This window comes from Pteronotus mesoamericanus, unplaced genomic scaffold (genome assembly GCF_021234165.1).
Source record: "Pteronotus mesoamericanus isolate MK-2021 breed Mesoamerican mustached bat unplaced genomic scaffold, CSHL_Meso_final contig_164, whole genome shotgun sequence".
Taxonomy (NCBI): domain Eukaryota; kingdom Metazoa; phylum Chordata; class Mammalia; order Chiroptera; family Mormoopidae; genus Pteronotus; species Pteronotus mesoamericanus.
Window position 1 is genome coordinate 3,588,019 of NW_026555065.1, and position 26,911 is coordinate 3,614,929.

General features: G+C 49.6%; 1 protein-coding gene across 4 annotated transcripts; it reads right to left on the bottom strand.

The window, feature by feature from the left end:
• SLC24A1 (solute carrier family 24 member 1) lies at nucleotides 1-20,732 on the bottom strand. Of its 4 annotated transcripts, XM_054565264.1 has the most exons (10): nucleotides 18,843-20,732; nucleotides 13,224-13,277; nucleotides 11,818-11,923; nucleotides 7,811-7,891; nucleotides 6,719-6,810; nucleotides 3,766-3,919; nucleotides 3,191-3,576; nucleotides 2,344-2,433; nucleotides 1,292-1,458; nucleotides 1-379 (listed from the first exon to the last, which is right to left on the bottom strand). In XM_054565264.1, the coding sequence occupies exons 1-10, from the start codon at nucleotides 20,730-20,732 to the stop codon at nucleotides 130-132; spliced, it is 3,270 nt and encodes a 1,089-aa protein (XP_054421239.1). In that variant the 3' UTR covers nucleotides 1-129. The 4 variants fall into 4 exon arrangements, with proteins under 4 accessions (XP_054421239.1, XP_054421240.1, XP_054421241.1 ...); XM_054565265.1 differs by lacking the exon at nucleotides 13,224-13,277; XM_054565266.1 differs by lacking the exon at nucleotides 2,344-2,433.
• Nucleotides 20,733-26,911: the final 6,179 nt, after the last annotated feature.

The following is a 26,911-nucleotide window of genomic DNA, read 5'->3' on the forward strand; positions in this document are numbered from 1 at the left end:
ACCAGAGGCTCTCAGCTTCTCAGTTCACTCTCCCTGATCATGTTCCTTCTTTCATAAATGTAACAAGAGGTACAATAACTTCGGACATGGTTTTCTGATCCATGTCCATTTTGAGCAGCAGTGACTGACTCAGACGGATACAGGACAGGATATGACTCGATCTTCTAACATCACACTGATTATCAGGAATATAAAGTAAAGGAGGAACATTGTGAAGCCCAGGATCTTGTTCATTCTCCATTTGCACGATGCAATTGAAGAGATCACAAACAGGAGCATGAGAAAAAGCAGAACGATTGCACAAAACAAGCCATTGCTGCTGACTGGAACAGGCTGTAGTCCATTGATGAGAGAGAAAAGCAACCAGGGAACTGGCAGGCTGCAAGATTGAAAAAATAATGTGAGTATTCTTCATGTAGAAAACATGCTTAAACTGTAGTTTACTATTTACGAAGCAAGTATTTTACCACGCACACAAAAAAATCGGTGAAATAGAGCAGCAAATATTAGTCCCACTTCACAGATGAGGATACTAAGAAAATTAAATTACATGCACTTGGACTCACAGCTAGTAACAGAGAGTCTAGACTAAAACTGAAGTTTTCTGGGTCTGTCTGAGCGTTTTTTCTTCATACTAAATCACTTCTGCATGATTAACCCAGATCTGTGGACATGTGACTCTCATCTCTCAATTCTTAGGATAAGGTCCCGCTCAGGATAACATTTCTTTAAATTCTTAAGTGATCAGGACTCCCCCATGCCCTTCCTCTGCCCCAACTGTACATACACATAAACAAATTCAAAATAGCGAAACCAAAGCCACCACTCAAGTCCAGTGCATGACTGGGGAAATGAAAATAAACCAGGTGAGTGAGGGAATGGGTGCGGGAGGATGCAGCATTTGCTTATTCATACAAAATGCTTTTAGAGCTGGCGGGAACCCAAATGCAAAGGAGCTGGGGTATCAGGAAGTGAAAATGAGTCATCGTGCCAACCCCGCGTCCAGCACCTTGCAGGTCAGTGAGCAGAGCATTTGACCGTATTTGGTAATGGAATTTAATGGGACTTCATTTTTCAATTCATCTATAAGTTCCAGGCAGCATTTTAGTTCTATTATCTCATCTGGCTGTGATGAATGGAGGGAGGATACTTTATTGCCTTATAGCAACTAATAATATAAATGCCCTTTTATTCCATGTATAATGAATGAAGCAGAAAACCAGTAAAGAGAGACAACAGAAGGTTTTCCGGTCTTACTTAATGTGCCTTAGAAAACAGCTTTGCCACTCACCCGACGGTGATATCAAATATGTTGCTGCCCACAGAACTTGACACGGCCATGTCTCCCAGGCCTTTCCGAGCAACAATCACACTGGTGATGAGGTCAGGAATTGATGTGCCTGCCGCTAGGATCGTCAGACCCATAATCTCTTCAGAAATCCCTATTGTTTCACCAACCTAGTAAACAGAGTAATAAGAAACCATGGTGACACAGGTGGAAAATCCGAGGCTCCTCAAAGCACCCGCCGCACGCTATTGTGCTTTGTGCAAACCCAGCAGCTCCCATGGAGCTCGGCACAGGCCCTTGGCCTGGGGGAGGTAGGGCGATGGCGGAGCTGGCAGCTGCGGAGATCCCACAGAGAGAGAGAGCGGGGCCCCTGCTCAAGGCTTTAGGAAATAACTCTGCTCTTGTCTAGCTTGGACTAACAGTTGACCTAGACTGTTACCTGTCACCTGTCACTGTCATTCAAACAACTTCTAAAGAACTCTTCTAGAAGAACTGCCCCTCCATAGATCTGTTCATGTCACATTTTCCTTTCTGGGACCATGGACACCTTGCTATATGCAGGGAACTGAGGCCGGAGAGAGAAGTCTGAGCAGTACAACGTTGGCCTCCTCTCAGTCTAGGGAAGGAGAAAAGCTGTAGACAATGACTACAGCTCTGTGCTAAGTGCAGTATTCCAGGTGGAACAGAAAAGCCATGGGCACACAGAGGAAGATGATTAAAATGCCAGAGAGGAGGCCAAACTGAGCTTGCTTTCACGCCTGTGTCCGATTCGCCAGCTGGAGAGCAGTGGGAGACGCGTGAGGGAGAAAGCAGGGACTGTGGGTGGTCAGAGCAGACTGAAGGGCCTTCTGCGCTACAGTGTGAATATAAGACAGAAGAGCCACACTTGAAAAGCACTACATTCACTGAAATAAAAAGTCTGCCTGTAGCAAGGTAGAAACTACAAACTCACTTGATCTGAGGATCCATCCCCTAGGTACTAGAAATTGATCCTGAAGGAACAAAGTGTCTTTGGGGCTTGCTGATACAGGGTTTAGTGCCTGCCATTCACTCACCTGGTGAGCCCACCACACCATGAGGTATGAGAAGGTGGCTATCCACATGATGGATCCCAGGAAAGTGAAAACAAAAAACTTCCTAGACTCCTGTTTGAAAGTATAAAAAGAAAGAGAAGTTGCAGGGGCAAGAGGTCTTTGGCCCCAGAATCGGTGATGACGTCTGCCAGAGGAATGGTGGAGAGGATCTAGAGATGTTTGAGCTGAAATCTGTTTCCAGGAAGGCCCTTGGGACAGCAGGCCTGGACGGACTTGGTGGCATACAGGGGAGTCCAGCCAGTAGGGAGCCATCAGTTTGAGCAGCCATCAAACTGAAGAGAGCTATTTGCTTGCCCCAGAACCAGACCAATCTAGGCATTTAATTTGGCTTCTGCAAACTCTTTCTGCCCCACCCCTCTCCAGACCCAGACATGGAATATGGACTGCCTTTGCATGGGGGCGGGGGGAAGCTAGTCAGCTCTTTCCTATAACTAGGAATGCTGGGAAGAAATGGCACTTATCACCCTGGGTTTTCCCAGTAACCCTGTGAAATGTGGAGGGGTGTGGTGGCATCATTCCTATATTAAAATCAGGGCACTGAGATAGGAGTCAAGGAGTGACAAGTTCGCACTGCTTATAGTGGTGGAAATGAGCACATTCTAGGGCCTCCCGAGCCCATCGGTCTGTCCCCCAGGTGCATAGTGCCCTCCCGCCCGCCGCCAGAGCTGCAGATTCTAGCCCAGATCCTCCCTGCGGTTGAGTCCCGCCAGGCTGATGGACCCTGCCTCCCAGCCCCTCGGGTGGGATGCCTGGACACCTCCCAGCCTCCCCGGGGCCAGACAGCCTGGGCTTGGCCGGGCAAACTCACCAGCCTCCGGACGTCGGGCACCGTCAGCCACAGCGGGAACACAATGGGCAGGAGGAAGAGGTAAACGGCCTGCTTATGCCGGGTCTCGGGCCACTCCAGGGACAAAGGCTCCTCATTTTCTTCCTCTTCCTCTCCTTCCTCATCCTCTTCCTCTTCCTCATCCTCCTCTTCTTCCTCATCTTCACTGTCACCTCCATCACCTCCCCCTTCACCGTCTGTACCTTTCTCATCACTTTTGGCTTCACCTTGATTTTCAGCATCGACTTCCTGCTCTTCAATTCCACCTTCGTCACCTTTCATTTTGCCATCATCTTCTGCTTGGAGTTCGCCTGCACCTTCATCATTTCCTTTGGTTTCTTCTCGGACTTCACTACCCTTCTCCTCATCTTCACTGTCACCCCCATCACCTCCCCCTTCACCGTCTGTACGTTCCTCACCATTTTTGGCTCCACCTTGATTTTCAGCATTGACTGCCTGCTCTTCAGTTTCTTCCCCTCTCACTTCACCATCTTCTTCTGCTTGGAGTTCGCCTTCACCTTGCTTTCCTTTTCTTTCTGCTGGTTTTTCACCTCCACCTTCGTAATCTCCTTTTCCTTCTGCTTCAAGTTCACCTTCGCCTTCTAGCTGAGTTTCACCTCCACCTTGCGCTCCATTTTCACCTTCACCAGGAGCGCCTCCCTCTCCGCCTGCCGTTTCACCTGTGCTCTCAGCTCCAGCCGCAGCTCCTTCCTGCAAGGCAGAGCCGACAGATGAACAAGCAGTAACTTCTTGGCTTGTTTTCCTTCCCAGTTTCTTCCTATTATTTTTGTTGTTGTCCTTCTCTCAGAATGTATCTGAGACTTGAGTATGAGGTGAAAACTAGTGCAATTATTCACCAAGATTCCCTTCGCAACATTCCTACCCAGTGGTCGTTTGGTCTTTATTTGATCATTTCCAGAGATAGAGAGTCACCACCTAAATCAGCTCTGTCATCTTGGGCAACTCTGATCGGTTTGAAGTCCATATTTATACCAAGGAGCTACCCTCTGTGTATGGGTTTACTCTGGAGACACACAGAACAGAGCTAATCATGTTTCCATGAGACAGTTCTCTCCCCCACATTAAAGGTACCCAGGTCCCTCTGTCATTCCCCCGTATAACGGCCGAGAGCCTCATCCTCATCTTGGTGAACTCGGTCTAATTAGCTAATACCCCATAAGGAGGCTTCTAAAACTGAACAGAGAACACTGCACTGAATTTAATAGGATTATCACCTCCCTTGTGTTAGATACTATGCGTCTGTTAATGTTGCATGATATCTTTTGGGGGTTACATCACATTGCTGTGTCCACTAAGCTCCTAAACTGTTATATTACCTCCTATGTATAAAATGATGATAAAGCCTACTTTTTGAGGGATTTTATGTGTCAGGCACCATGCTTAGTGGTATAATAATAATAATAGCTAGCAGTTACTATGTTTCATGAAGCAATTAATTTATGATATAGACAGAATTAAACCCATCTGATAGATGGAGAAACTAGGGTACAGAATAGTTGAATGACTTGCCCATGGTCCAAACAGTTTATAAGAGATGAAGTTGGGATTTAAATACAGATAGTCTAACTCTGCCTCTTAACCACTAACCTTCCCTGTTTTGCAAATGCCAGGGCCAAATGAAGTTTGGTTGCCAAAACTCAGAGTGTAGGGCGCTTATTAGAATTGCACATCTCCTTGCCCCACCTGAACTGACTAAATTAGAATCTGGGAGCAGAAGCCAGAGATCTACTTTAACATGCCCACAAGTGCTCCCAATAGGTCCCCCTGCAGACGAGTGTTTGGGAACCATGGACTGACTCCACACACTCCAAAGCCATGGATTCTGAGATCCCTCAGATCGGGCTCTGAGCCAATCTATAACAACATGCTGGTCCAGCCCCTTGGATAAATGACCTGGACTGTGTGCTCGTGGAGTGTGTTTTGTGTAACAAACTTCATGGCACAGCCAACTCCCAAGGGCACTCAGGGATTCTCAACACTGGTGCACGCTAAAACCACCAGGAGGCTTTAAAAACATTCATGCCCAAGGCCCCACCCCAGATATTCTGGTTTAGGAGATGGAAGGTGGGGCTTGGGCATATTTTAATGTTTCCCCCACATTATTCTAATGTGCAACCAGGGTTAGAACCCCTGAGGAAGTCAAATATTAATATTTATGAAGCTTTGCTTTGAACTGGGAAGGAAGAGTGAGAAGATTTTAGTCTGAGATCATTCCTGCCCTCCCTCCCCAGCCCTGTCAGGAAAGGCAGGGTCCCTGGAGAAGATGATGAGTCATTTAAATCGACAGGTACGGGAGTATCTGCCCAGCCTGTACCCTCTTCTCTAAGAACTGTCGCCCCTCTAGTCCCCTCTCCCGCGTTGAAGTCAAAGCACCGCCCCAGCCCCCGACACAGCTGATTGGACACAGGCCGGATCCCTGCCTGTGACCTGGTTTGAACAAACTCTCTCTCCCCCATGACCAGGAGCCAGTCACTGTCTGACCCCCTGTAGACTGGAGACTGGGGTGGCGGTTTAGGGTTGTGCATGCTAATAAGGAAGCCAATGGGGCCAGGCTGCCAGGAGAGGCCGAGTGACAGAGCCTCATAGGGAGAAGGGGGCATGAGGGAGAGCAGGAGATGAAGTGGGAGGCCACCAGGGTCATGGACACCTTCTCAGACCTAGGTCCGGCTTCTGGTGACACCCAGCTTCATTCACTTCCTGGCCTGGGGTTCCTCTTAATCCCTTGGCGTTGAGCTGGCTATCATGGGCCCACTCGGGACACTCAGAGCGCCATGAAGATATCTTAGGCACCAAACCCAAATCTGCCGGCTCAAGGGTGTGATATAATTGAGAGCTTCTGGGTGTCAAATTAAAAATAAACAACAAAATAAAACAAAAAAACAACAATGGAATTTGCAAACCGAATGCTTATTTATTACCAGCCACTCAACCCTTATTGGACACAGCTGTGTGCTCTGAGTTTCTCCCTGCGGTGGAGACAGAGATGACTCAGAATTGGATTCCACCTTCAGGAACCTCGCCACCTAGCAGGGGAACTAAGAGACTCATAAATAGAGTACAAGGAAGGCAGCGAGAAGGGGGGGGGCGGGATCAGGGAAGGCATATGGTGGAAGAGCCATTTGCACTGGCCTGGAGGGAGCCGAGGAGATGGGGAGGGAGGGAAAAGGCATTCTAGGGATGGAAGCCCTGTGGACCAAGGCCCAGAGGGGGGGAGGCATGGAGACAAGAGGCCCAGTTCGGCCGCTGCATGGTGAAAGGCGGTGAGGCTGTGAAGACAGCAGTGGCAGGACAAGGCCAAGGTGACCCAGCCACCCTCCCCCGGCATGTCGAGCTGACTGGTCTCGCTATGCCTTAGGTGCTGACAGACCCCTAACCTCGAGGAATGAACCTCGAACAGCCTTTCAGGCCCTCAGGGAGGAAGGATCTGGGTCAGCAAGTCCTTCCCTGGGCCTCTCAAATTCTTCCACCTGAGATGAGGCTTGTGCCTACCTGACCACCAGGATCCTCCTCCTGATTGCCCTTGACGTCTGGAGCAGGGGCTGGTGTGACCGTGACCGCAGGGAGCTCTGCTGGCCCCTCCTCTTTAAAGGATAAACATGGGATAGGTCAGAAGAATGCCGGGTTTTGAGAGCGGCTGGCAGAGACTGACGTGAGTGGCTTCAGGGCTATTGGACTTGTCCCCTTCACGGTCTCAGAAGGGAGAAGTCTTGTTAACAGGAAAAGGAAAATGATGCGATGTGAACAGTGATTGTCCCATCCACGGAGATATGTACAGATGAGAGGGAGCCATCCTGCTCCCCCTGTATTCACAGGCATTCCCACCCTGGCCAGTGTGGCCAAGGATCCTGTGAACAGCTGAGGCAGCTGGAGCAGAAAGAGGGCCAAGCCCCACCCTAAGGGTCTGGCCTTTCCCCCTACCAACCGCTTGGACAGGACCCTAATGATGCCAAAGACAGCAGCTAGGAAGTCTTGAAAAGTCTGGAGAGCTGAGTTTGGGGACAGGCTCTCTATTCTTGGCTGTGTGGCTTCGGGCAAGTCACTTGATCTTTCTGAGTCTCCCTTGTCTATAGAATGGGAACAATGACCGCTGCTCTACCCGCCCCCCAGGGTTACTGGGCACACAGGCGGGCTGGTGTGCCATGCAGCGCCCACAGGGCAGTGGCTGTCTCACTCTCCCTGCCCCAGCTGCCACACAGACACTGGACTTCTGTGTCACAAGACCCCTGGCCTTTCTTCACTGGGGCTGCTGGTCGCAGACCAACTCCTAGCAGAACTATCCTTGTGTAAACACGGCAGGAAAAAGAAATAGAAGAAATAGAGTCTAATTTGCAACAAAGAAGTGGGAGGTCAACAACCGTCCTCCTAGCCTTGCCTGCCCCTTCTAAAGGGAGTACAGAGGGAGCTGCGCAGGACTGCCCCCGCTCGGGACGGGGGACATCGAGGACGGCAAAGTGCCGTGCAGCACCAGGTCCTCACTCCAGCTGCCTGTCTCAGAGAGGCCAAGAGGCCTGCCTCAGCCCCTGGTGGACAGGAGGGAGGCAGGTGGCAGGAGAAAACCCACAGGTCTCGCCATCCTCTCACCTTCTGGTTTGCTCTCCGCTTTGGCCTGAGGCTTGGCCTCCTGACTCAAGCTCTCCTCGTCCTTGTTCTTGGAGGAGCGGGCTGCGAACGAAAAAGGAAACACATCTGGGGCCAAAGCATCCCTTCCACACCCTTCCAGTCAGGCTGGTCAGCCAGCAGCCAGAGCAGCTGAGTGGGAGGGAAAGGGCTGGCCTGGGAGTTACGGCATCTGGATTCTAGTCCTGCTAGGCTCGTCATGGTGCTCAGTTCCCGAACTTTTGTTTTAAATTCTCTGCATTGTCACTGACTGGCTGCGACCTTGGGCAAGTCCCTTCTCCATCTAGGCCTATTTCTTTTCTGGTAGAATACTGTGGTTGGCCATGAAGGCACCACATAGGATTTATTTCCTTTGCGAGCCCAACTGATGGCTGCTTAAGTGTGGAATTGAGGAGAATCCCCGCCCACGCTTGGTGAAAGAGTGCCGCGATTGGTTGGGGATGTCTGCAATGGGCAGGGGATGTGGAAACGACAACAGGGAGATGTTTTTGCCACCCTTAGGCTAGATTATCTGTAAGGTCCTATGCAGCTTACTTTCTATAAATCCACCAGAAGCTTCACTATAACTCCAGGGGCACCGCTGGTAGCCATGCTCACGAGCCTTCCCTCTGCAGTGGGGCAGGGCAAATAGCTGCCCACCAAGCTCCCTGCCACACCAGACCTCTGGAACCCAAGCAGGGCCTCCCTCCCGGTGCCTGCGCACAGGCTTTACTGAAGGCCCACAGAGCACTGTGCACACAAGGGTGATTTCCAGGCAGGAAAAGTGGGGAGGGCAACTCTCTTTCAAAGTGACTGTGTTGCAGGAAACAGGCGAGGTGCTTTACAGGTGTAATTTCAGGTGGGAGGCACAGGGACTGAGGTGCAGGGGCCCTGGGGGTCCTCCTCACAGCTGTGTAGTCTGTGTGTACGGTAGTGAGGGTCACGGTACAGATGACAGAACAAAGCGCTGCCATGGAGTCTCTTCTGGACTCCATGCTGGCCCTGCCCTGTGAACACCGGTGACCTGGGGGAGCCTGGGTGCCCTCCCTAAGCCCCAGTGTCCCTCCTCTAAGGAGGCTATACCACGATGGACTCAGAGCAACCACATGGGGACCCATGAGGCAAAAATAAATAAAATACTTTAATTGCTGCAATTAAGCATTATTATCTTAGCTCAGAACCTGGAACCAGCCAGCCTGGATTTGAATCCTAGTTCTGCCACTTGCTGGCTGTGGACCGAGCTGGGTGATTCCTTAACCTGCCTGTACCTCAGATTCTTCAGCTGTAAAATCTGACCGGGTTGTTGAAGGAATAAGTGAACTTATACATGAACTTGCTTAAAACCGTGCTAGGCACCTAGGAAGCACAACACCAGTTTTAGCCATGACAATCACGAGGAATTAACGACAGTAGCTAAGAGCGGCTGTCCCACGGAGCCTGCCGTCATGCGGCACCACATTCCAGAGGGTTTGGGTTACACCCTGAACATCCTCTCGTCCAGGATCCAGAGGGGTGAGTAGGTGCAGCCTGGGAAGGTGGGTGGACCAGACTCTGCCCGGGTCTAGGATGGGCAGGAAACATAACCACGCCTGGAACTTCCTCCTCCCAACCTGTCTCCTAAACTCTCAGAGTATGGTCAGCCGCGTTGCCTCTGGCAACAGGCTCCACCGTCCTGCAGGGCTGCCACTCTGGCATGTGTGTGTGGTCCCCCGAAGTGTGCTGGCGGGCCTGCCCAGGAGGTCCTTGTCAGAAGTGAGATGTCAGGAAGCAGGTGCTCCAGGGCCTCCTTCACCCAGGCAAGCCCAGCGCCCCCTTGGCGCTGATCAAGCACTGGCATTTGTGTTGAGCCAGACGGCTCCTCTGGTTTCAGTCCTGATGCTGAGAATGTCTGCTGCTGACTGGAGGGACTGGCAAGAAAACCAAGTTCCCCTCCTTCCTTTCCATCCCTCCTCACACACCCTACCCTCCCACTTCTCATGCCACCAAGGAAAGCAGATCAGCTACAGGGCAGTGTCTCTCTCTCTCTCTCTCTCTCTCTCTCACACACACACACACACACACACACACACACACATACATGCGCACGCACACTTATCCCAGTAAAAACATCAGAAGAGGCATGGGACCACCGGACCCTGGAGAGGTAAAGCGCCTTCACAGAGTGAGAGTTCAGCCCGCAGATCAGCTCTGTGGAAGAGCGGGAACACCTGAGAAGGGCGGAAACATCTGGACAGCCATTTGGAAGCCGCCTATGGAAACACCACCACGTATCTGGAAAGCCTTGGGAACAAAGGCCTACATTACAGCCCTGTGCGGTCCCAGCGCACCCCCCGCCCATGGAGTCTCGGGGTGTAGATCAGGGCTGGCTTCACTGAGCATGTCGGCGATCATTCGCAGTGAGGGCCATTCCATGCCACACACATACACAATGACCAAGCACGACTATCTTCCCCAGGATGACAGTCACTGGTGCCCCCAAGAGCGCGTTTCCTCACACAGCCTCTCAGCTCTCTGCGTGGCGGATCATCCCCTTAGTACCAATCTCCTCTGACCTCGGCCTGGCCTGGACATCACATAATCCTGTTAGGACAAGTAGGCCAGCTGGCGGCTGTTGGTCGCGGAAGTGGCCCGGGCAGGGGGCCCTTTGGTCCCATTGAGGAGTCTTTATCGTGAAGACTTGGCCAGAGTCGGTGACTCCCTGAGGAATGGTCAAGCATAACCCAGAGACTCGGCTTCCTTCACGGCGCAGCAGCACCAATAACACGCACTCTGCCGGCGGCTGCGGACTCCCTCCCAGAACCCAGCGGTCCCGTGTCTCTGGAGATGACGCCTGTGGATGGGCTCTCAGTGTCTGCCCGGGCTCACCCTGAGGATTTTCTAGGGAAGGTTTGATCGTCTTGTCTTTGACTCTGCTTTTCACAGTACAATATACTCCTTTTAAACACTCAAAATTCCAATATGTCTGAAGAAAATACTTAAGGGCCTGAGGAAATTCTGAGCCCCCCAAATTTGTCCTGGAACCAGAAAGGGTTGAGTCAGGGTTCTCCCTGGGGCTCAAAGGTCAATCTCTAGTGTCACATACGGCTCAGTTGGCAGCCCTCCTGCCCAACTGCAACTCCGATCCCTTGGCTTCTGCCCAAAGGCCCCCCTTCCCTTGAAGGGCCGCCTGCCCGCGCTCCTACCTCTGCACCAGAGCCCCAGAGATGGAGGAGCTCGGGGAGCGCAGGTGCTTACCTGAGGGGAGCCTCTGGGGGCCTGAGAATAACGTTGGGGGAAGTTCTTTGGGGAAGGAGGCCAGAAGACAGGTATTGGTAAGATGGATGGTGAGTCTCAGCCGCCTCAGTCATTTGTCAAGTTGGACATCAGCCCACCACTGCACTCTGGACCCTCAGCGCCCCCAGAAGTGGTCCTGGCAGCTCCCAGGATGTCCTTTGGGATTCCTGGTCAGGGGGAGTGTTAGCAGTCTTTCTAGGACACCAGAGCTAATTACAGAGCAAAGGGAGGCACCATCACCGCTTCTGGCACCTATAGGAGGTTCTCCCAGAAGTGACCCTGGCCAGTCGACCTGAGCGAAGCTGCTTGGCAGGAGACTCTGTGGGACACAGGAGTCAACTTGTGGGTGGTGGGCCATGCATGGAAGATACTGAGGACAGCCCCCCACGTAGACCCATGCAGGGTACATGACACTCATGGCCTCACTAACTGCAGGTGAACCGCATCATTTTATAAGAGAGGACAGAGAGGCAGGGGCATGGTGGGATATGGATTCCTGAGGGCCTGGGCTCCTTGGGGCCCCTCCTCTCTAGGGTGTTCCATGTCTTCGTCTCTGCCCGGCCCCCCCAGCCGGACTACCACCACTCTTCTCTGTTAACACTCTGTTCCCTCTCCTGCGTTCAGCCCACCCACTGCCTCTCAGTTTTGCAGGTCCCAGCTGTTGTCCAGCTGCAGAAAGGCGCAGGGAGACCACGCAGGTCTGGGGAGGCCTTGCTTACCTTCCCCCAGGTCCAGGCTGTGGAGCATGAGCCGGTAGATGGTGCTGCGGATGGTGCTGTTGTGCAGAGAGGCTGAGCTGCTCCCTCGGGTCAGCACGGAGGTGAGCTGAGCAGGAGAGAGCAGCACAGGCCTCAGTGGGGCCCTGCCCGAGCCAGGGGAGGGGCCACTCGAGGGATTCCCTGAGCCCTGCCTCCCTCCCGGAGAGATCAGCACGAAAGCACTGGGCCTCCTTCATCCTGCACCTCAACTAAGAGAGTTACGTTATGTTCTTTCTCAGCCTCCCTTCAATGCTTCCATGACTGACTCACTCTACATACGAATAACTCCCTGAGGTCCCAACAGGGAGCAGTAGACAATGTGTACTGAGGACAGCACATCACTGAGGGCTTGTCCATCCCCCACATGCACCCTCACAGAAGCACACACTCTCCCACACACCACACAGACGGGCCTTCACAGTCCGCAGACAGCACCGTGGGGCTTTATCATTGCCCCACGAGATAAGAAAGGCTGTGATCCCCTTCTCCAGAAAAGGAAAGAAAAACTCAACGAGTTCATGTGGGATACAAATGAAAGTGAAAACTAGCACCCAGGTCTTCTGACTCCCAATTCAATTTTTTTTTTTTTTACCCACGTGCTCAAGAACTGTCACAGGCACACACATACGCGCATCTATAAGTGCAGAGGTGACACACACTCATTCACAGTGACACACATAGATTTACAAAGGAACATCCAAAGACAAACGCTTGTTCAGCCCCTCTGTCCACCCCATCCGCCCCCACTTTCACCTTCCCCATCCCTCTGGCTTTGAATTCTTCTGCCATCTAGTGGCTGCGGTGACACAGTACTTTACAACAGGCCCAGGGATTTTCTTTGGATGGGGGAGATTTCACTCAGACCCAGCCTCTCTGTAAGGTCCCCGTACTTCTTCCCAAATACCCCAGAGGCCAAAGGCAGCTAAGACAGTTCTTCAGAAACTTCAGACTCCCCTACCCCCCATGGCCCTCTGATGGTCTCCTCGTCTGGGCGTTCCAAAGCCACAGGTAATTAGGCTTTTGGTCAATCATGGCATCTCGGGGCTGTAAAGTTGGACGTGAGTTCATCTAGTCCAGTCCTTTTGCAGATGCAGAGTCTGAGGCCCCAGCTCACACAGTGGCCTAGTGGCAAAGTGAGCAGTGACATGCTAGCTCCCAAACCAGCACCTCCTCCAAGGCCACCTGGGGCTGAGGGTGCCCGGCAAAGGAGCCCACTCTGTGCCTGGCTCACCCCGGCGGCACTCCCAGGAGCTTCCCAGGCCAGAGCCCCGCCCAGGATCGCCAGCATCAAGACCCCAGGGCCCTGAGTGAGGCTGTCCTCTGAGACCCCGCAGTGCCCTCGCTGGCAGACCCCACATGGCACCCACCTTCAGCTTCTTGTTATCCTGCAGCTCATCCACCGCAACTGCCCCATCACCTGGCTGCAAACAGGGACAGGAGTCACAAGACGTTTGGAGAGATCCTCACTCTTTCTCCCTGCTTCCCTCTCTGTCCAGGAAGCCCTCAGGTTGGGACACAGAAACACACCCAGAGATGACCTGGCCTCCCACAGCCCAGCTTCAGCCTGCACACATCGTTCCCACTCAAATGTGCCGCTCACTATGGTCCAATGATACCACCTGGCTTTCAGTTCCTCAGACGGACCATCCCCACCACTCACCTTGAAATCCTTACCATGGGGTGCCCGTCCAATTCCCCTTTATAGACTTCTATTCTTTTCCTTCATAACACTTTCCTCACTTCATTTGTGTTAGTTGTATGTTAGCAAACATGCAAACAAATTTATTGCCCTCTAGCATCTTGAAGGCAGACTGCCTATTTCATTCACCTTGTGTGTCCAGCATGAACACTGCAAGGGCTCCATAAATATTTGTTAAATGAATGAACTGTCCTCTAAATATAACTAATCTATTCCAACTTCTATCCCCTTGTTTATGACTTTCCTTCTGCCTAACATGCCCTCTCCATAACTCTGCCAAATTTTCAGAATATTCAGGGTAAATTCTTTTTTATTTTTCTAATGCTTACCCAAGGACAAGTTTATTGATTTTTAGAGAGGGTAAAAGGGGTGCGGGGAGAAAGAGAAATATCAACGTGAAAGCGAAACATCGATCAGTTGCCTCTCGTATCTGACACTACCGGGAATCGAACCTGCAACCTAGGTATGTGCTCTGACTGGAATCAAACCCACAATCTTTTGGTGCATTGGATAATGCTCCAACCAACTGAGCCACCTGGCCAGGGCCAGCGTGAATTTTTTCCACCTCACCATCACTTTAGCTCACTCTAATCTACAGGTCCTAAAAAGCTTTTTTTGTGGTACCAAAACTTGGCTCTGTAAACAAATAAGTGCTAATGTCCTGGGGAAGCTGCAGGGCAGTCACTGGGAAGTGGGACAGCCCTGGAACGTCAAGATGAAGGCCGATTAAGCCCACAGTATGTACTGTCTGACCCACTAGCTTGCACTTTGCATTTACTGCCATTTGAACTTAAAAAAAAAATTTACTGTTTAGCTTTTCACATCTATGAGTTGTGTACCCAGGTAGATTCCTTATTTTCTTGGCCACATGATGAACTTATGATACAGTCATCTCTGTTCCCCTAAACTGTGGCATAGTGTCTTGTGCACAGTGGGTGCACACAAAGGTGAGTAGATACTCCCAACTGGCCTCCAGCGCCATCTTCAGGCAGCAGGGTCACTAACGGCTGCCCCCAGTGATGTCTTCACCTTCGCATCGCTTCTCCCACCCCACCAACCTCCTTGGCCAGAACTAGAACTGGAATTGCTGCACTCCCTTCTCTGTTCAGCTCAGAAAACATAGGAAACACTGCCTAAGCCAGGGCCACTCACTCATTCGTCCAACCAGTACGTCTACTCATTTAGCTCTCATTTCCTAAGCACCTGCTTGTTTACATGGTGCTGTGCTGTAGGGATACAAAGATGTTCTAGGACATGGACTGTATGTCCAGAAAGGAATTAGAGCAAATGATAACACAGACACATGAAAAATCAGAATGTGTTTCAAGAAATGAGAGGGATAGATAAAGGTGCTGTGCTGCAATGGACAAAGAAGGCTTCCTGAAATAGGTAAAATTTGGGTAAGTTTTGAAGGATGGGGGAGGTTTGAATGCTTGGATACATGCCAAGTGAATGTATGAATGAGTGAACAAATGAATGAACAAATGAGCAAATATACAAATGAATTAAAGAGTCTTGTTCCCGTGGTGTAGTGGTTAACATTTTTGCCTCACAAATGAGTGTAACAGAAGAGAAATAACAAATATGAAGGGGGGCACTGTGGATTTTCTAAACAAAGCCCCTGACTCTTTCCCAATGTACCTGTAAGTTTACTGGGATACTGGAGTCTACAACACTGACCCCCACTGTCCCGGCCATGTCCCTAGTACCATACCCCGCCTTCATCCAATGAGTCCTTGGAGGCAAAGAATGAGGAGGAGCCAGGACACGCTTGAGGATGGCTGGTTCTGTCCACAGGGGGGCAGGAGAGACACACTTTTGTCCCATGATGCCCACGCCTGCTGATTTCTCTGCAATTCAGATTTATTCAAGCCCAAACACTTCTCAGTGGGTTCGTTGTTCATTGCACACATGTCTAACCTCAGTATGCACTTCTAACTTTCCGAAACCCTTCACATCCATTTTCTCATTCAATACTACCAATTCCATGAAATAAACAAGACTAGTGTTATTATTGCTATTATAATAGATGAGAAAACAGAGGCAGAACTATTCTGTGACTTGCACTCACAAAGAGAGTGACAATCCCAATCTCTTAATATCCATTCTAGGTTTTCATTGTTGTTGTTGTTTTCACTAAATCACATTTCTTTTCCCAAGCATAATAAGAAAATGAGGTCAAATCTACATTCCCTCGTGGCTCTGTTTCAAATTATTGAGGTAAATGGATGAGAATGTTTGTCTACATTTGGGTGTGGCTGAGGGTCCATTTATGGGTGCAGTACCAGCAATAGGTGCTCTCAGAATGTGTCCTTGTTGCAAACGCATTCCCACATCCACCTCTCACACCACACCATTCTTCCTCCTCTCCCACCTCACCACATCGCTTTTCCTTTTTCATGAAAATTAGCAAAGAGGCTGAGGAAACTGAAGAGGATGTCTTCATGCCTGCCACACCCCCAGCACCTGTGATGGATCTTCTTGCTGAGAATGAGCAATGGATCCCTGGCAGCTAGCTATTCATAGGCACCTGGGGAGGACACATGGTGGCCCCTCAGGGGGCTTGTCCTCCAGATTTTCAGTTTCCATCACCCACTGATGTAGCAATTAACCAATGACCGCTCCCCTTCTAGACACATAGCTCTGACACATTTCCTCAACCACACATTTTAGTCTGATTTTTAAAAACAATCATTCAACAAATATTTATTGAACCCCTGGTCTGAGTCCTGCCTTCACCCAGGTTACACTCTAGTTGGGGACCCTTCACTTTATCGCCTCACTGAGTACAGTCTTCTACCCTAATCCACCCATCTGTCTAGGCTGGAAACCCAAAAGTCTACCCAAATTCCTCTTCCCTTGCAGTTCACATCCAATTAGCTGTGAGACCTAGTTCATGAAGGTCCTCAGATTTGCCTTCATCTTTCCACTTTCCTGCCTACAGTCCTGCAACAACTCCTGAATTCTGATCTGTTCTTCCGGTTCATTTTCCACCCCTCAGCCAGTGATTTTTGGAGCAAAGCACATCATGCCCTCCCCGTCCCCCCCGCCCTGCCGCCCCGCATCCCAGGAGCTCACTGTCCTCAGAAGGGCACCTAGACTCCTTCCTGGGCACACACCAGCCTGCCGCTTACATCCAGTCCAGCTCTGTCCAATAGAAATAGAATGCGAGCTCATTCGGAACAGGTAGAGTTCTTGAGTAATTAGGACTAATTTTTAGCAGACAGTAGTTAGTGTTGGGAAGTCCAAACTATGGATTTTTAATTTTAAATAAACATAGAGTTGCTTTCAAGTATAGCCAGTAATTCAACCTGCTTTTTAAAAAAAAATAATTCCGTTAATTAAAAATCATCCTGGATCTGTTTCAACAAATAGCTAACAACAGAGTTGTAATAGGCACCACTGTCACTGGTTGGCAAACAGCTGCTATGAAAGCCCTTGGAAAGTCTCTGAAGTCGGCTGAAAATTCCCTTTTGAAATCATGATTATTCTTCATGTCCTTGGCAAGCTTTGCTCTGGTGGATTAGCTCTGACAAAATGGCAAATTCAGAATTTGTAGAGTTTAAATAAAAACAGAGTTTCTATGAAGGACTAAGAGGCAAGTCAGAGACATTTTGAAAACTGCTGGCCTGATGTGTACCAGGCATTAAATGCTCTTCTCAGAGGAGAGTACCAGGCTCCATGGCCACCCCAAGCAAGGCCTACCCTGGGAGCTTCACTAGAGGGAGGCTCCTGTTTCTTCAGAGTGAGTGATGTGACGCTCTGAGCCTTCCTTTCTCTTTAAGCGTCTGGCTCCTGGAGCAGCAGTCTCTTGGGAAACAGAACTGAACGGAAGGCGAGGGTACTGGATTCCAGTTCTGAAACCTGCAGGCCTGTGTGACCCTGGGCAGAACATTTCTCCTGAGGCAATCTGCAGCTAAGGCCCTTGGAGCTCAATTGATCAGATCAGACAAATGACCATTGTGCTGGGCCCGCCAGGATTGACCTCACTTGGACACAGGACGTTATGAATGAATGTTAGAACTAGACAGGACCTTTTGGTGATTAGCTGGACTTTGTCATTTCCCCCAAAGAAGGGGAGGAACCTGTCCAAGGTCACACAATGAGTTAGAGGAAGAATTGGAGTAGAACCCAGGCTTCCTGATGCTCAGTTCCGTGCTCCAGCCAGAACACCACATTATCTCAAAAATCCTAAAGGAAGTGTATTTTATCTCCTTTGCGTCATGTAAATCCCAGACATGTTTCTGAGTTTGGTCTCCATCCTGCCCACTCATCAAAACTGCTTGGGATTAAGTAGTTAAATCCTTACACTCTTCGCTCGCAAAATTTTACTCACACCAGAGGCTTCTCTGAGGCCTGAATCAGGCAGGCGATGAGCTAACCTTTGCCCAAACTCGACCTTTAGGAGCAGGAGAGAAATGGGGTCTGTGTTCCCCAGGGCGCCCTCACTTTGGAGTCTCAAGGAATAAACTAAACTTTGAGATGAATTTTCAGAGATCACTTCCCCAATTTAATCTTCCAAGTTATTGAATCATGCAGTGAATTTTGTAGAAAAGTCCCTCATGGGAACAGAGAATTTCTTGGGGCAGGAGAAAGCCCCAGAGCCAGTGCTCCTGGCACCCGGTCTCCTGTCAGCACAGAGAGAGGGCTCCGCACTCAGGACTGCTTGTCAGTGGATCAGTGGAGCGCTCATCTCCACTATTTTAAAAGCAAAACAAAGCCAAAAAATATCCTCCCTCCTTCTTCTCAGACCCCATCCAAGCCACCAGACCCTTCTAGTCTAGAATGTGAATAAATAAGATTAAATGAAAATGAGAGTGCTAGATAAAAACCCTAAACACCATGCACATGGAAGAGACTATCACTTTTCCCTGCCTGATATCTCTTTGGACATTTTCCAAAGCCCAGCTGAAATGCCATTTCCAAAGACCCAGTCAGACCAAGCTGGGTTCAAATCCTGACTCCACCACCTATTTGCTGTGTGATTTTGAACATGGCTGGTTTGATTTCATTAGGCCTCAGTTTCTTCCCCTGGTAATGGAGGATCATAATACTAACCATTTTATAGGATGACTGGGGACTGAGCCAAGGCCGCTCTTGGCAAAGGCCCCAGCAGCATAATTGCCTGGCAGAGAATAGGCCTCTAAATGTTGAATGAATAGCAGGGGAACCATAGCACCCATCCCTTGAGGTGTCTGACCCAGTACTTTCCATTTTTCAGTCCTGGGCTTTCCCACACCCTTTTGCCCCAAAGGGGCTAGAGAACTCTGAACTAGCCTGTTCTTACCTTGATGAAGTCCTCTAGGGCCATGACCTTGGCCACTGGCCTCCTGCTGAGCTGCTCCTTCATCCAAAGCTCAAGCTTCTTGTTCCACTTCATGGCGAGCACATAAAGGGCGTAGGCCAGCAGTAGCACCAGGCTCTCCCACCAGACAATGAGGCTGTCCAGGAAGAAGAGAATGAGCATCATCAGGTCAAGGATGTAGAAGGAGACATCACGGAACAAGGGCCACCAGGTGAGGTTGAGGATCTCCCGGGAGAAGAGGGCACAGGTGCCGATGACAAAGAGGATGTTGAACACAGCAGAGCCCACGATGGTGCCGATGCCCACGTTGCTGTGGGAGATGAAGACGCCGATGAGGGAGGTGAAGAGCTCAGGGGCAGAGCCTCCAGCAGCCATGAACGTGGCTCCTGCCACATCCTCAGAGATCTGCAGCTTGTCTGTGATGACACCCAGGGCTGGGACAAAGTACTCGTCACACACAATGGCCAAGGCCACAAACACGTATATCATGCCAAAGATGTGCAGGATCACCCAGCCCTGCCGCCGCTCCTCCAAGCTGAACAGGTCTCGGGGGTACTCTGCCTTGGGGTGGTGGTCTGGCTGGCTAGAGGGCAGCGCTGAAGGACTGGGACTGGGCACCTCTGGGAGCGGGGCCGTTGTCAGGCGGGGGGAGTGGGTAGAGGGCATGGCTGGAACTGGCTCCATGACCACACAATGACGAACCTGGGTGGTCGGATTTGCCTGGACGCTGGGTATTGCTGAGGTGCTGGATGCTGGGGAAGGTTTCTTCACCAGCCCCCAGGTCGCTAAGGATATTCCAATGGTTGGTGCACTGGTTCTGGATGAGGGATTCCTAACCCTCCAAGCAGCAGTAGAGGCTTTGGTTGCTGCTGGGCTGCTTCCTGTCATGGTGCTAATCGTCACTTGCCCCTCAGAGATGGCTGCAGTGTGCTCTAAGACCGTTCTCTGGGAAGTCGTCAGGCTGTTCTTTCCCACTAAGCCCCAAGGGTTGGTTGAGCTGTTATTGTCCGTTCTTCTGGGGGTGGTCAGGGTGTTCTTTTCCACCATACTCCTAGGAGAAGTCAAGATGTTTGTTTCTATGTCATTTCTCAAGAAAGTTGGGGTGTTATCAATTATTCCCTTGAGAGTAGTTGGGGTGGTTTCCTCCACTATTCCCTCGGAGGGGCTGGTCACCAATGTCCTGTAGGTTGCTGTAGGTTCACTGTCTTTCACTGTTGTTCTGGGGGTGATCCTATGGCTTCTTGCCACTGTCATGAATGTGGATGGGACAGAGTTCACTGTTCTCCCATGTGGGGATGGGGTGTATTTTTTCACTTTCCCTCTGGCTTGAGTTGGGTAGTGCTTCCTTTCTCCCCTGGGTGTTGTTGGGGTATAATTCTCTGCTGCTGATCTGCCTGAAGTTGTGGTGTAGTGAGTCAGTACTCCTGTTGGTCTGGTTGGGGTGTTTTCCTTCACTCTTTCTGTGCCTGCTGCTGTTGGGCTATAGTTATTCTTAAGTATTGTTGGAGAGATGTTGGCTGTTTTTCTGGGTGTATTGGGGGTGTTCTCCACAGTTAAGCCAGGCGTGGCTTCCTCCTTGCCCACTGTGGCTCGGGGAGCCAGTGTCTCACCCCCCAGCTGAGAGCTAGCTTTTGGCGGGGCACTGCTCCCTGTCATCATCTCATTGCCGGGAAGGTCCCGGCTGGCCAGTTTTACAGGGTGTCGGGAAGAGACTGCTGCCCACGGCGAGGGGAGGCCCCGGGGGCTCCTCAGGTGTTGGTAGGTAGAACCAACGATCAACATTCCCAGTAGGAAGAGGAGGCGACTCCATTGAAGCCGTTTTGGCCGGAGTAACGGCCTTTCCTGTGTCCCCATCCTGATCAATTTCCCCATGATAGCCAGTTATGCTGGGTTACAGAAGGCCTTGCATTCTGTTGTCCACTGAAAGATGGAGGCTGTTCTGGGATTCAGGGTGATGATCAGGGAAGACTTCTCCATGAAGCCCATCCAAGATGTATCCACAAACCTAGAGGAGGGAAAAGAAAGAGAGAGAGAGAGAGATTATTTGCCACTAAGAGGAGAGCTGGGATCCACCAAACCCTCATCTGGAAAAGGGTAACGATTCATGCAGGGCCCTTTGTGGTGGAAGACAGTTGTTTCTGATGGAGCAAAACTCCCCTTGCCCCTGCTTGAAGGAGCAATGCCTGCTCATGGGGAAAAGCGCACCTAGGGGCCCCTGCGCTGGGTAGGCATGCCAGCAGCCTAGGTTCCTGGGCCGGGTCCGCCACGGTCTGCCAGCCCTCCCCACGTCCAAGCCCGAATAGCCAGGAGCTCACAGTCATCGGTGGCTGGTGCTGCAGGCCACAGATCTCCCCTTATCAAAGGCACAAGGGAGGTAAAAAGGCACAGTCTTAAGCTTTAGACAAAAAGAGGCAATAGTGGAAGATAGCACCAGAGACATCAAAACTCTGCATATTTTTTTCAGACTGAGTTAAAAACAATTCCACCATGTCATCCAAAGAGGACAAAGTTTAAAAGTTAGTGTCATGAAGGTTCCCACAGTGTGATGCAGTGGGAAGAACATGGAGAATGGAGTCAAAGGCCTGGATTCCGAGCTCTGCTGCCTGCCAGCTGTGTCACCCTGGGCGGGCTGAGCCTCAATGCCCCCTCTGTGAAATGGGTCTAACATACATGTTGATTAAGCTAAAGCTGATCTCTGGAAGGACATCTGGAGAAGGAAAACTAAAGGTCCCGGTCGAAAGGAGACTTACTTTTCAGTATATATTATTGTTCAGTTTAACCATTTAACCTTTTTATTATATAGATTTCATATTTTTTATTTAATTCAATTTGATAGAACGAACAGCAGTAGTAACATCTAGCTATGTAAATAGCAATAGCAATACCTATGTCATAGGAACGGTGGGAGAGTAAAACACGTAAGGTCTGTGGAAAGCGCTGTACAGAATCAAGTGCTACATAAGGGCTATTTTACATAAGGATGCAGGAGGAAAGACTAGGAAAGGCCCTCAAAGAATGCTCAGTTTACAAAGAAGGGTATGGAGGCCCAGCCCAAGTAAATATCCATTAAATCTCTAATCCAGGTCCACAGATTATTACAAAACAGTAACTAGAAATGATCAGTTTTGCATATGAAGTAGCCTGTTAGAAGTGAGATGAGTAACCCATAGAATCTGAGGTGGTGAAAGGTAGGAGTTACTAACACTGTTTAGTGTAACTCTTCGTGTTTGGTAAGAAACTGAGGTCCAGAGAGGTGTGACTTTCTCAGTGTCACAGAGCTAGTGAGTAGCAGTGCAGGCGAGCCTTCTAATGCCCCAATCTTTCCAGTGTCCCACACTAGAGATGCAAATGCAATTGTCTTAAAAAGCAGAAGAGGGACAAGCAAAAGGAGAACTACAGAATAACTGATTTTCCTTCTTTGTCCTTGATCCCTATAACTGTCTTTCCACCGTCTCCCCATCCACCCTGTCCCTTGCCATAAACTCAACACATGGGATCTCCTAAAGAAACTTCAGAGGGTCTCCCTCTTTCTGGTGTGCCTGTGTTATGTCACGGAGCTGAGCTGGCATCCCAGCTGATCTGTCCTAGCTAAGCACATCATTTACCTTCAAACCTGGACATCTGGGTGTCTTCTCCGTTCTGAAAACTTGTCAAAATCCAGAGTCTCAAAAAGTGGGTCTGAGGCTGGACAGCAGGAAACGCCCCATTCTCCTGCCCCCAGCTCTCCTATGGATCCTAATTCAAGGCAGGGTCGGGTGTGAAGGGCAACTCAGAGGAAGAAGAGCCAATCCCTGCTAATGCCACCTCTAAGAAGCTTACCGGGGCCTTGTACAAGTTCTGGGTCCTGGAGCCTCTGCCAGAGACTAAGAGGGTGCACCTTCCACCAGGGACACAAATGGGCTTTCATGGCCCCTGCCAGCGGCGGGGGGGGAACTGGGGGAACTTCTCAAACTTGCTTCTAAGCTCCAGGAATGAGAGGCGGTCTGGGGTTTCCATGCTTATGGGAAGGAAAGATTCAGAATTTTCGCTCTGTGGGAACCAAGGCAAAGTGCCTGGGGCTTAAGAGATCAGAAGACCTCTTTTGCTACTGTGTGATTCTAAATGTAATCTAATTGTAAATGTGGAGATAATAATACCCGTTCTACCTATTTGTAGGGTGGATGTGAGAATCAAAATTTTAAATGAGAGAACATCTGCTCAGTTTTGCTATGAACCTAAAACTGCTCTAAGAAATAATCTATTTTTTTTAAATGAGGGAATGTGGGGAAGATATTTTACAAACTTTAAAGCATATCACACTTACAAACTATTTTATTAGGCATAAGGGAAACTTGGGGGAGAGGGCACTGGCAGATCCAGCCAGAGCAGACTGGAACACCCCAAGACACCCCAGGAGCTGTGTTGCCAGCTGAGGGCTGGAGCTGAAGGAAGTGGGAATGAATGAGGAAATGGGGAGTCTCGTGGTCCTCCCCACAGACCTGGCAGCCATTTCAATCATTCAGCTGACTCTGCCTGACACTTACTGATTGCTCCTTTCTCCCTCCCAGCTTCCCCCAATGTAGGTACAGGGACAGCATGCCGCTTTGATTACTTTCCCTAGAAAGAGCAGGTAATCCCTCATAGCCTCCTCGCTGCCCCAGTTCCCCCTGAGTGACCTATAACAGTGAGAGGGTACCAGTTTGCTCTCCCCGAGCACACAGCGGTGCCTGACCCCGTGGAAAAGCTGTCATCCTCTCTGGGTGTCCTGGAGTCACTCTGAATGTTGGAGGCCTTGGGCAGAGGGGCTGACCCTTGCTAGTTACCGCATCCTTACCTTTGGACTTCTGCAGGCAGAACCAGACCTAGTTACTCTCCTTCTCACACAGACTATCTAACATAGTCTCAATCTGGTCTGGTCCAGAAAGATGGAAAAAGGAACCCAATTCACAGGGTGGAATGTTATTTAGCACTAAAGAGAAATGAGCTATAAAGCCATGAGCAGATTTGGAGGAAACTTAAATGCATATTGCTCAGCAAAAAATGTTACTCTGAGAAGGTTACAAACTGTACGATTCCAACTATATGACATTCTGTAAAAGGCAAAACTACGGAGACAATAAAAAAATCTGTGGCTGCCAGAAGTCAGGGGAGAGGGAGGGATAAAAAGGCAGAGCACAGAGGATTTTTAGAGCAGTGAGACTACTGTATATGACCACAGCGGTGGATACATGTCATTACACATGTGTCAGACCTTTAGAATGTACAACACCAAATGTCACCCCTCAGGGAAACTATAGCCTTTGAGTGATAATGATGTATCAATGTAGGTTCATGGATTATAACAACTATATCACTCTGGTATGGAATGTTGATAGGCTGTTTGTGTGTGTGTGTGTGTGTGTGTGTGTGTGTGTACACAGTTTACCTAGAACTCTCTGTACTTTCCACTCCATTTTGCTAAGAACCTAAAACTGCTCTAAAAAGAAAGTTTATTAATTAAAAAATAAGTCCTTCCCTGGCCAGTGTGGCTCAGTTGGTTGGAGCATCATCTGTAGACCAAGAGGTTGCAGGTTCAATTCCTGGTCAGGGCACATACCCAGGTTGCAGGTTTGATCCCCAATCGGGGTGCGAACAAGAGGGCAGCTGATCAGTGTTTCTCTCTCTCTCTCCCTCCGCCTGCTTCCCTCTCTCTCTAAAAGCAATGAAAAAATGTCCTTGGATAAGGATTTTTTCAAAAGTCCTTATCTTTTAGAGATACATACTGAAATATTCACGGACAAAATGTTATCCAATCTAGAATCTGCATCAAAATATGTTGTGGGGGAAGTGGGTAGAGGTATAAATGAAATAAGATTGAGAATTGAATTGACAGTAGAAACTGGGTGAAGTGTACATGAGGATTTATTATGCTATTTCTTCAATCTTTGGATATGTTGAAATTTTCCAGTATAAAATATTTTAAGAAGAGAGAAGGGTCATAACTACAATTTCTTTGGACATCTACTTAGGTGAAAATAGTGGAATGTGGTTTGAGGATGGGGGAAAGGGGATACCCTGGAGCTTGGAAGAATGATTTGGGAGTGGACAAGATGCAGGACAGAGGATGCAGGAAGGAAGACACAGGACAAAGGACAGCACGGGAGAGCAAAAGGGAGAGAACAGAAAAGGGTTGTGGGCTCACTGCTTTCCCCCACCTTCTTTCTTCCTCTTTCCTTCACTCAGTCACCCCTTACCTTTCATCTCTGTGGATTGAAAATCTGCTTGGGACTTGACAATGAAGATTCCAGGCACCAAACCATGAAATGCCAACTCAGTCAGCCCAGCTCGGGAGCCTGTATTTTCAACACGTGGCCTAGGAGAATTGAATACATGGATCTCCCTTGAGCCCAGTATGTGGTCCTGTGAGCAGCTTGGTATTTCTGTCCCTAACCTCTACTCTGCCAGACTGAAGACCAAACCATTCTGCCTTTCAAAGCTTCTGGGACAGAGGCCCACTGTTTCAATGCAGAAAATAATAAAGGGGGATGATAGATTATATGAAGAAGTTGTTTATTGATTTCCTTCAATATGTGTGTGGAAATATGCAAATGATGGGGGTCTCTTGAGTGGAATAAAGAAAATGAATCAGCTATGGCTTAAAGGCATCTCCTTTAAAACCTTCTAACTTTGTCCTGATGTTCTCTGATTTCACATTCACTGAACAACCTTCTGATTTTAATGGGATTCTACTAAAAATTCAAAAACAAAAACAAAAGCATTGACCAGTTGTCCTAAGTGATGCAGTCCTCTTGGTAGTTTTACCTTTTATTGTCAATTTTAATAAATTGCTTTTTACTTCTCCCGCCTCCTGAAAGCCTGTATTTAGAAGAACTAGGTCACCAAGATCTCATCACCCATCAGCAAACTAGTGAACTTAAGCTTTAAGACTCTAAGATAATGAATCAGTCCATGGAACTGAGCTGGAACTGCCAGAACAGTGATCCTATGGCTGAATTGCCATCACTTTAGGGGTAAGCTAGACAACTCCCTTGCCCGCGTGTCCTTGGCTACATCCCTTCCATTAGGGAAAGAATTAGAAATTATAACCAAGTAATCAAGGTGCAGTCTTACTTGCCTAGATCCCAGTGCCTGCTCAAGCATAACAAGGGCTTGAGGTGGTGAGACCAGCCAAGCTGGGGAGAGAAGTTCTGAAACAAATAGGACAGTCTGCAGGCCCCTGGGCCCTGATGCTGGCAGGAACATTCCCAGGGGCTAATTTGTGTTCCTCTGCCACCTCTAATATAAAGAGCCAAGAAAGAACTATGAGCAGCTGGAGCCAGCACTCTCCCACAGAACAAGCTGTGAAAAGTCAGACTCGTTTTTTCAGTTCAAAGCATTCTCCCTCCTTGACTCACCCTCTATATTGGCCCATCCCACCAACTAAAAGAAAAAGAGGCAAAGGCTCAAGGGTTTCTAGAGGCCTTTTTGTTCCCACTTGCAATCTCTGTGGTACAACTTGGTTCTTTGAACCACAACTACCCAGAGCCTGCTGGTACCCATTCAGGCCTGCCTCTCTAGCTGGCACTTCCTGGCTGCCTACGTGGTCACAGAGAAATTTACTTCTGAAGCAGAGCCTCCGGTGGAGACACCAGGTGTTCAAAGGCGGGGTGGATGAGGGCCCACGAGCGAGGCCTCACAGGAAAGTCCGAGTGCAAATCCCTCAGCAATGCACCTTGGCCAGGGCAGGGGAAAGAACCGAACGTCCCCTCCACTTTCCTGAAAGAAGGGGTGGGGCATGGAGTGAGCAATGTGTTGGGGAGACCAAGGGGAAAAGCCTTGCCATGCAAATTGGCCCAGGCCACATAAGAAAAATACACAACATGCTGAGAGCACTCCTCGGGTAGGAATTACAGTTTAAAAAGAGCGTGAAGAGGATTCTGTCAACTGTTTGAAAATATGAGCGAGGGGTCTGAAGAGTGACGGAGAAGAGGGGGAAATATCAAAGAAGGTTGAGCGGATGTCACCAGCGGGCCCAGGTGAGTAGGTCACAGAGTTCAGGAACGACGGGAAAGAGGGCAAGAGGCCAGAGGTAA

Coding starts and splice junctions, on each gene's coding strand:
- SLC24A1 (XM_054565264.1), bottom strand. CDS start 20,732: ATGGGGAAATTGATCAGGATGGGGACACAGGAAAGGCCGTTACTCCGG. Junction 3,920..6,718: donor AGGAGGATCCTGGTGGTCAG/GTAGGCACAAGC, acceptor TCTGCCTTGCAG/GAAGGAGCTGCGGCTGGAGC. Junction 3,577..3,765: donor AGGAAAAGGAGATTACGAAG/GTGGAGGTGAAA, acceptor GTGACAGTGAAG/ATGAGGAGAAGGGTAGTGAA.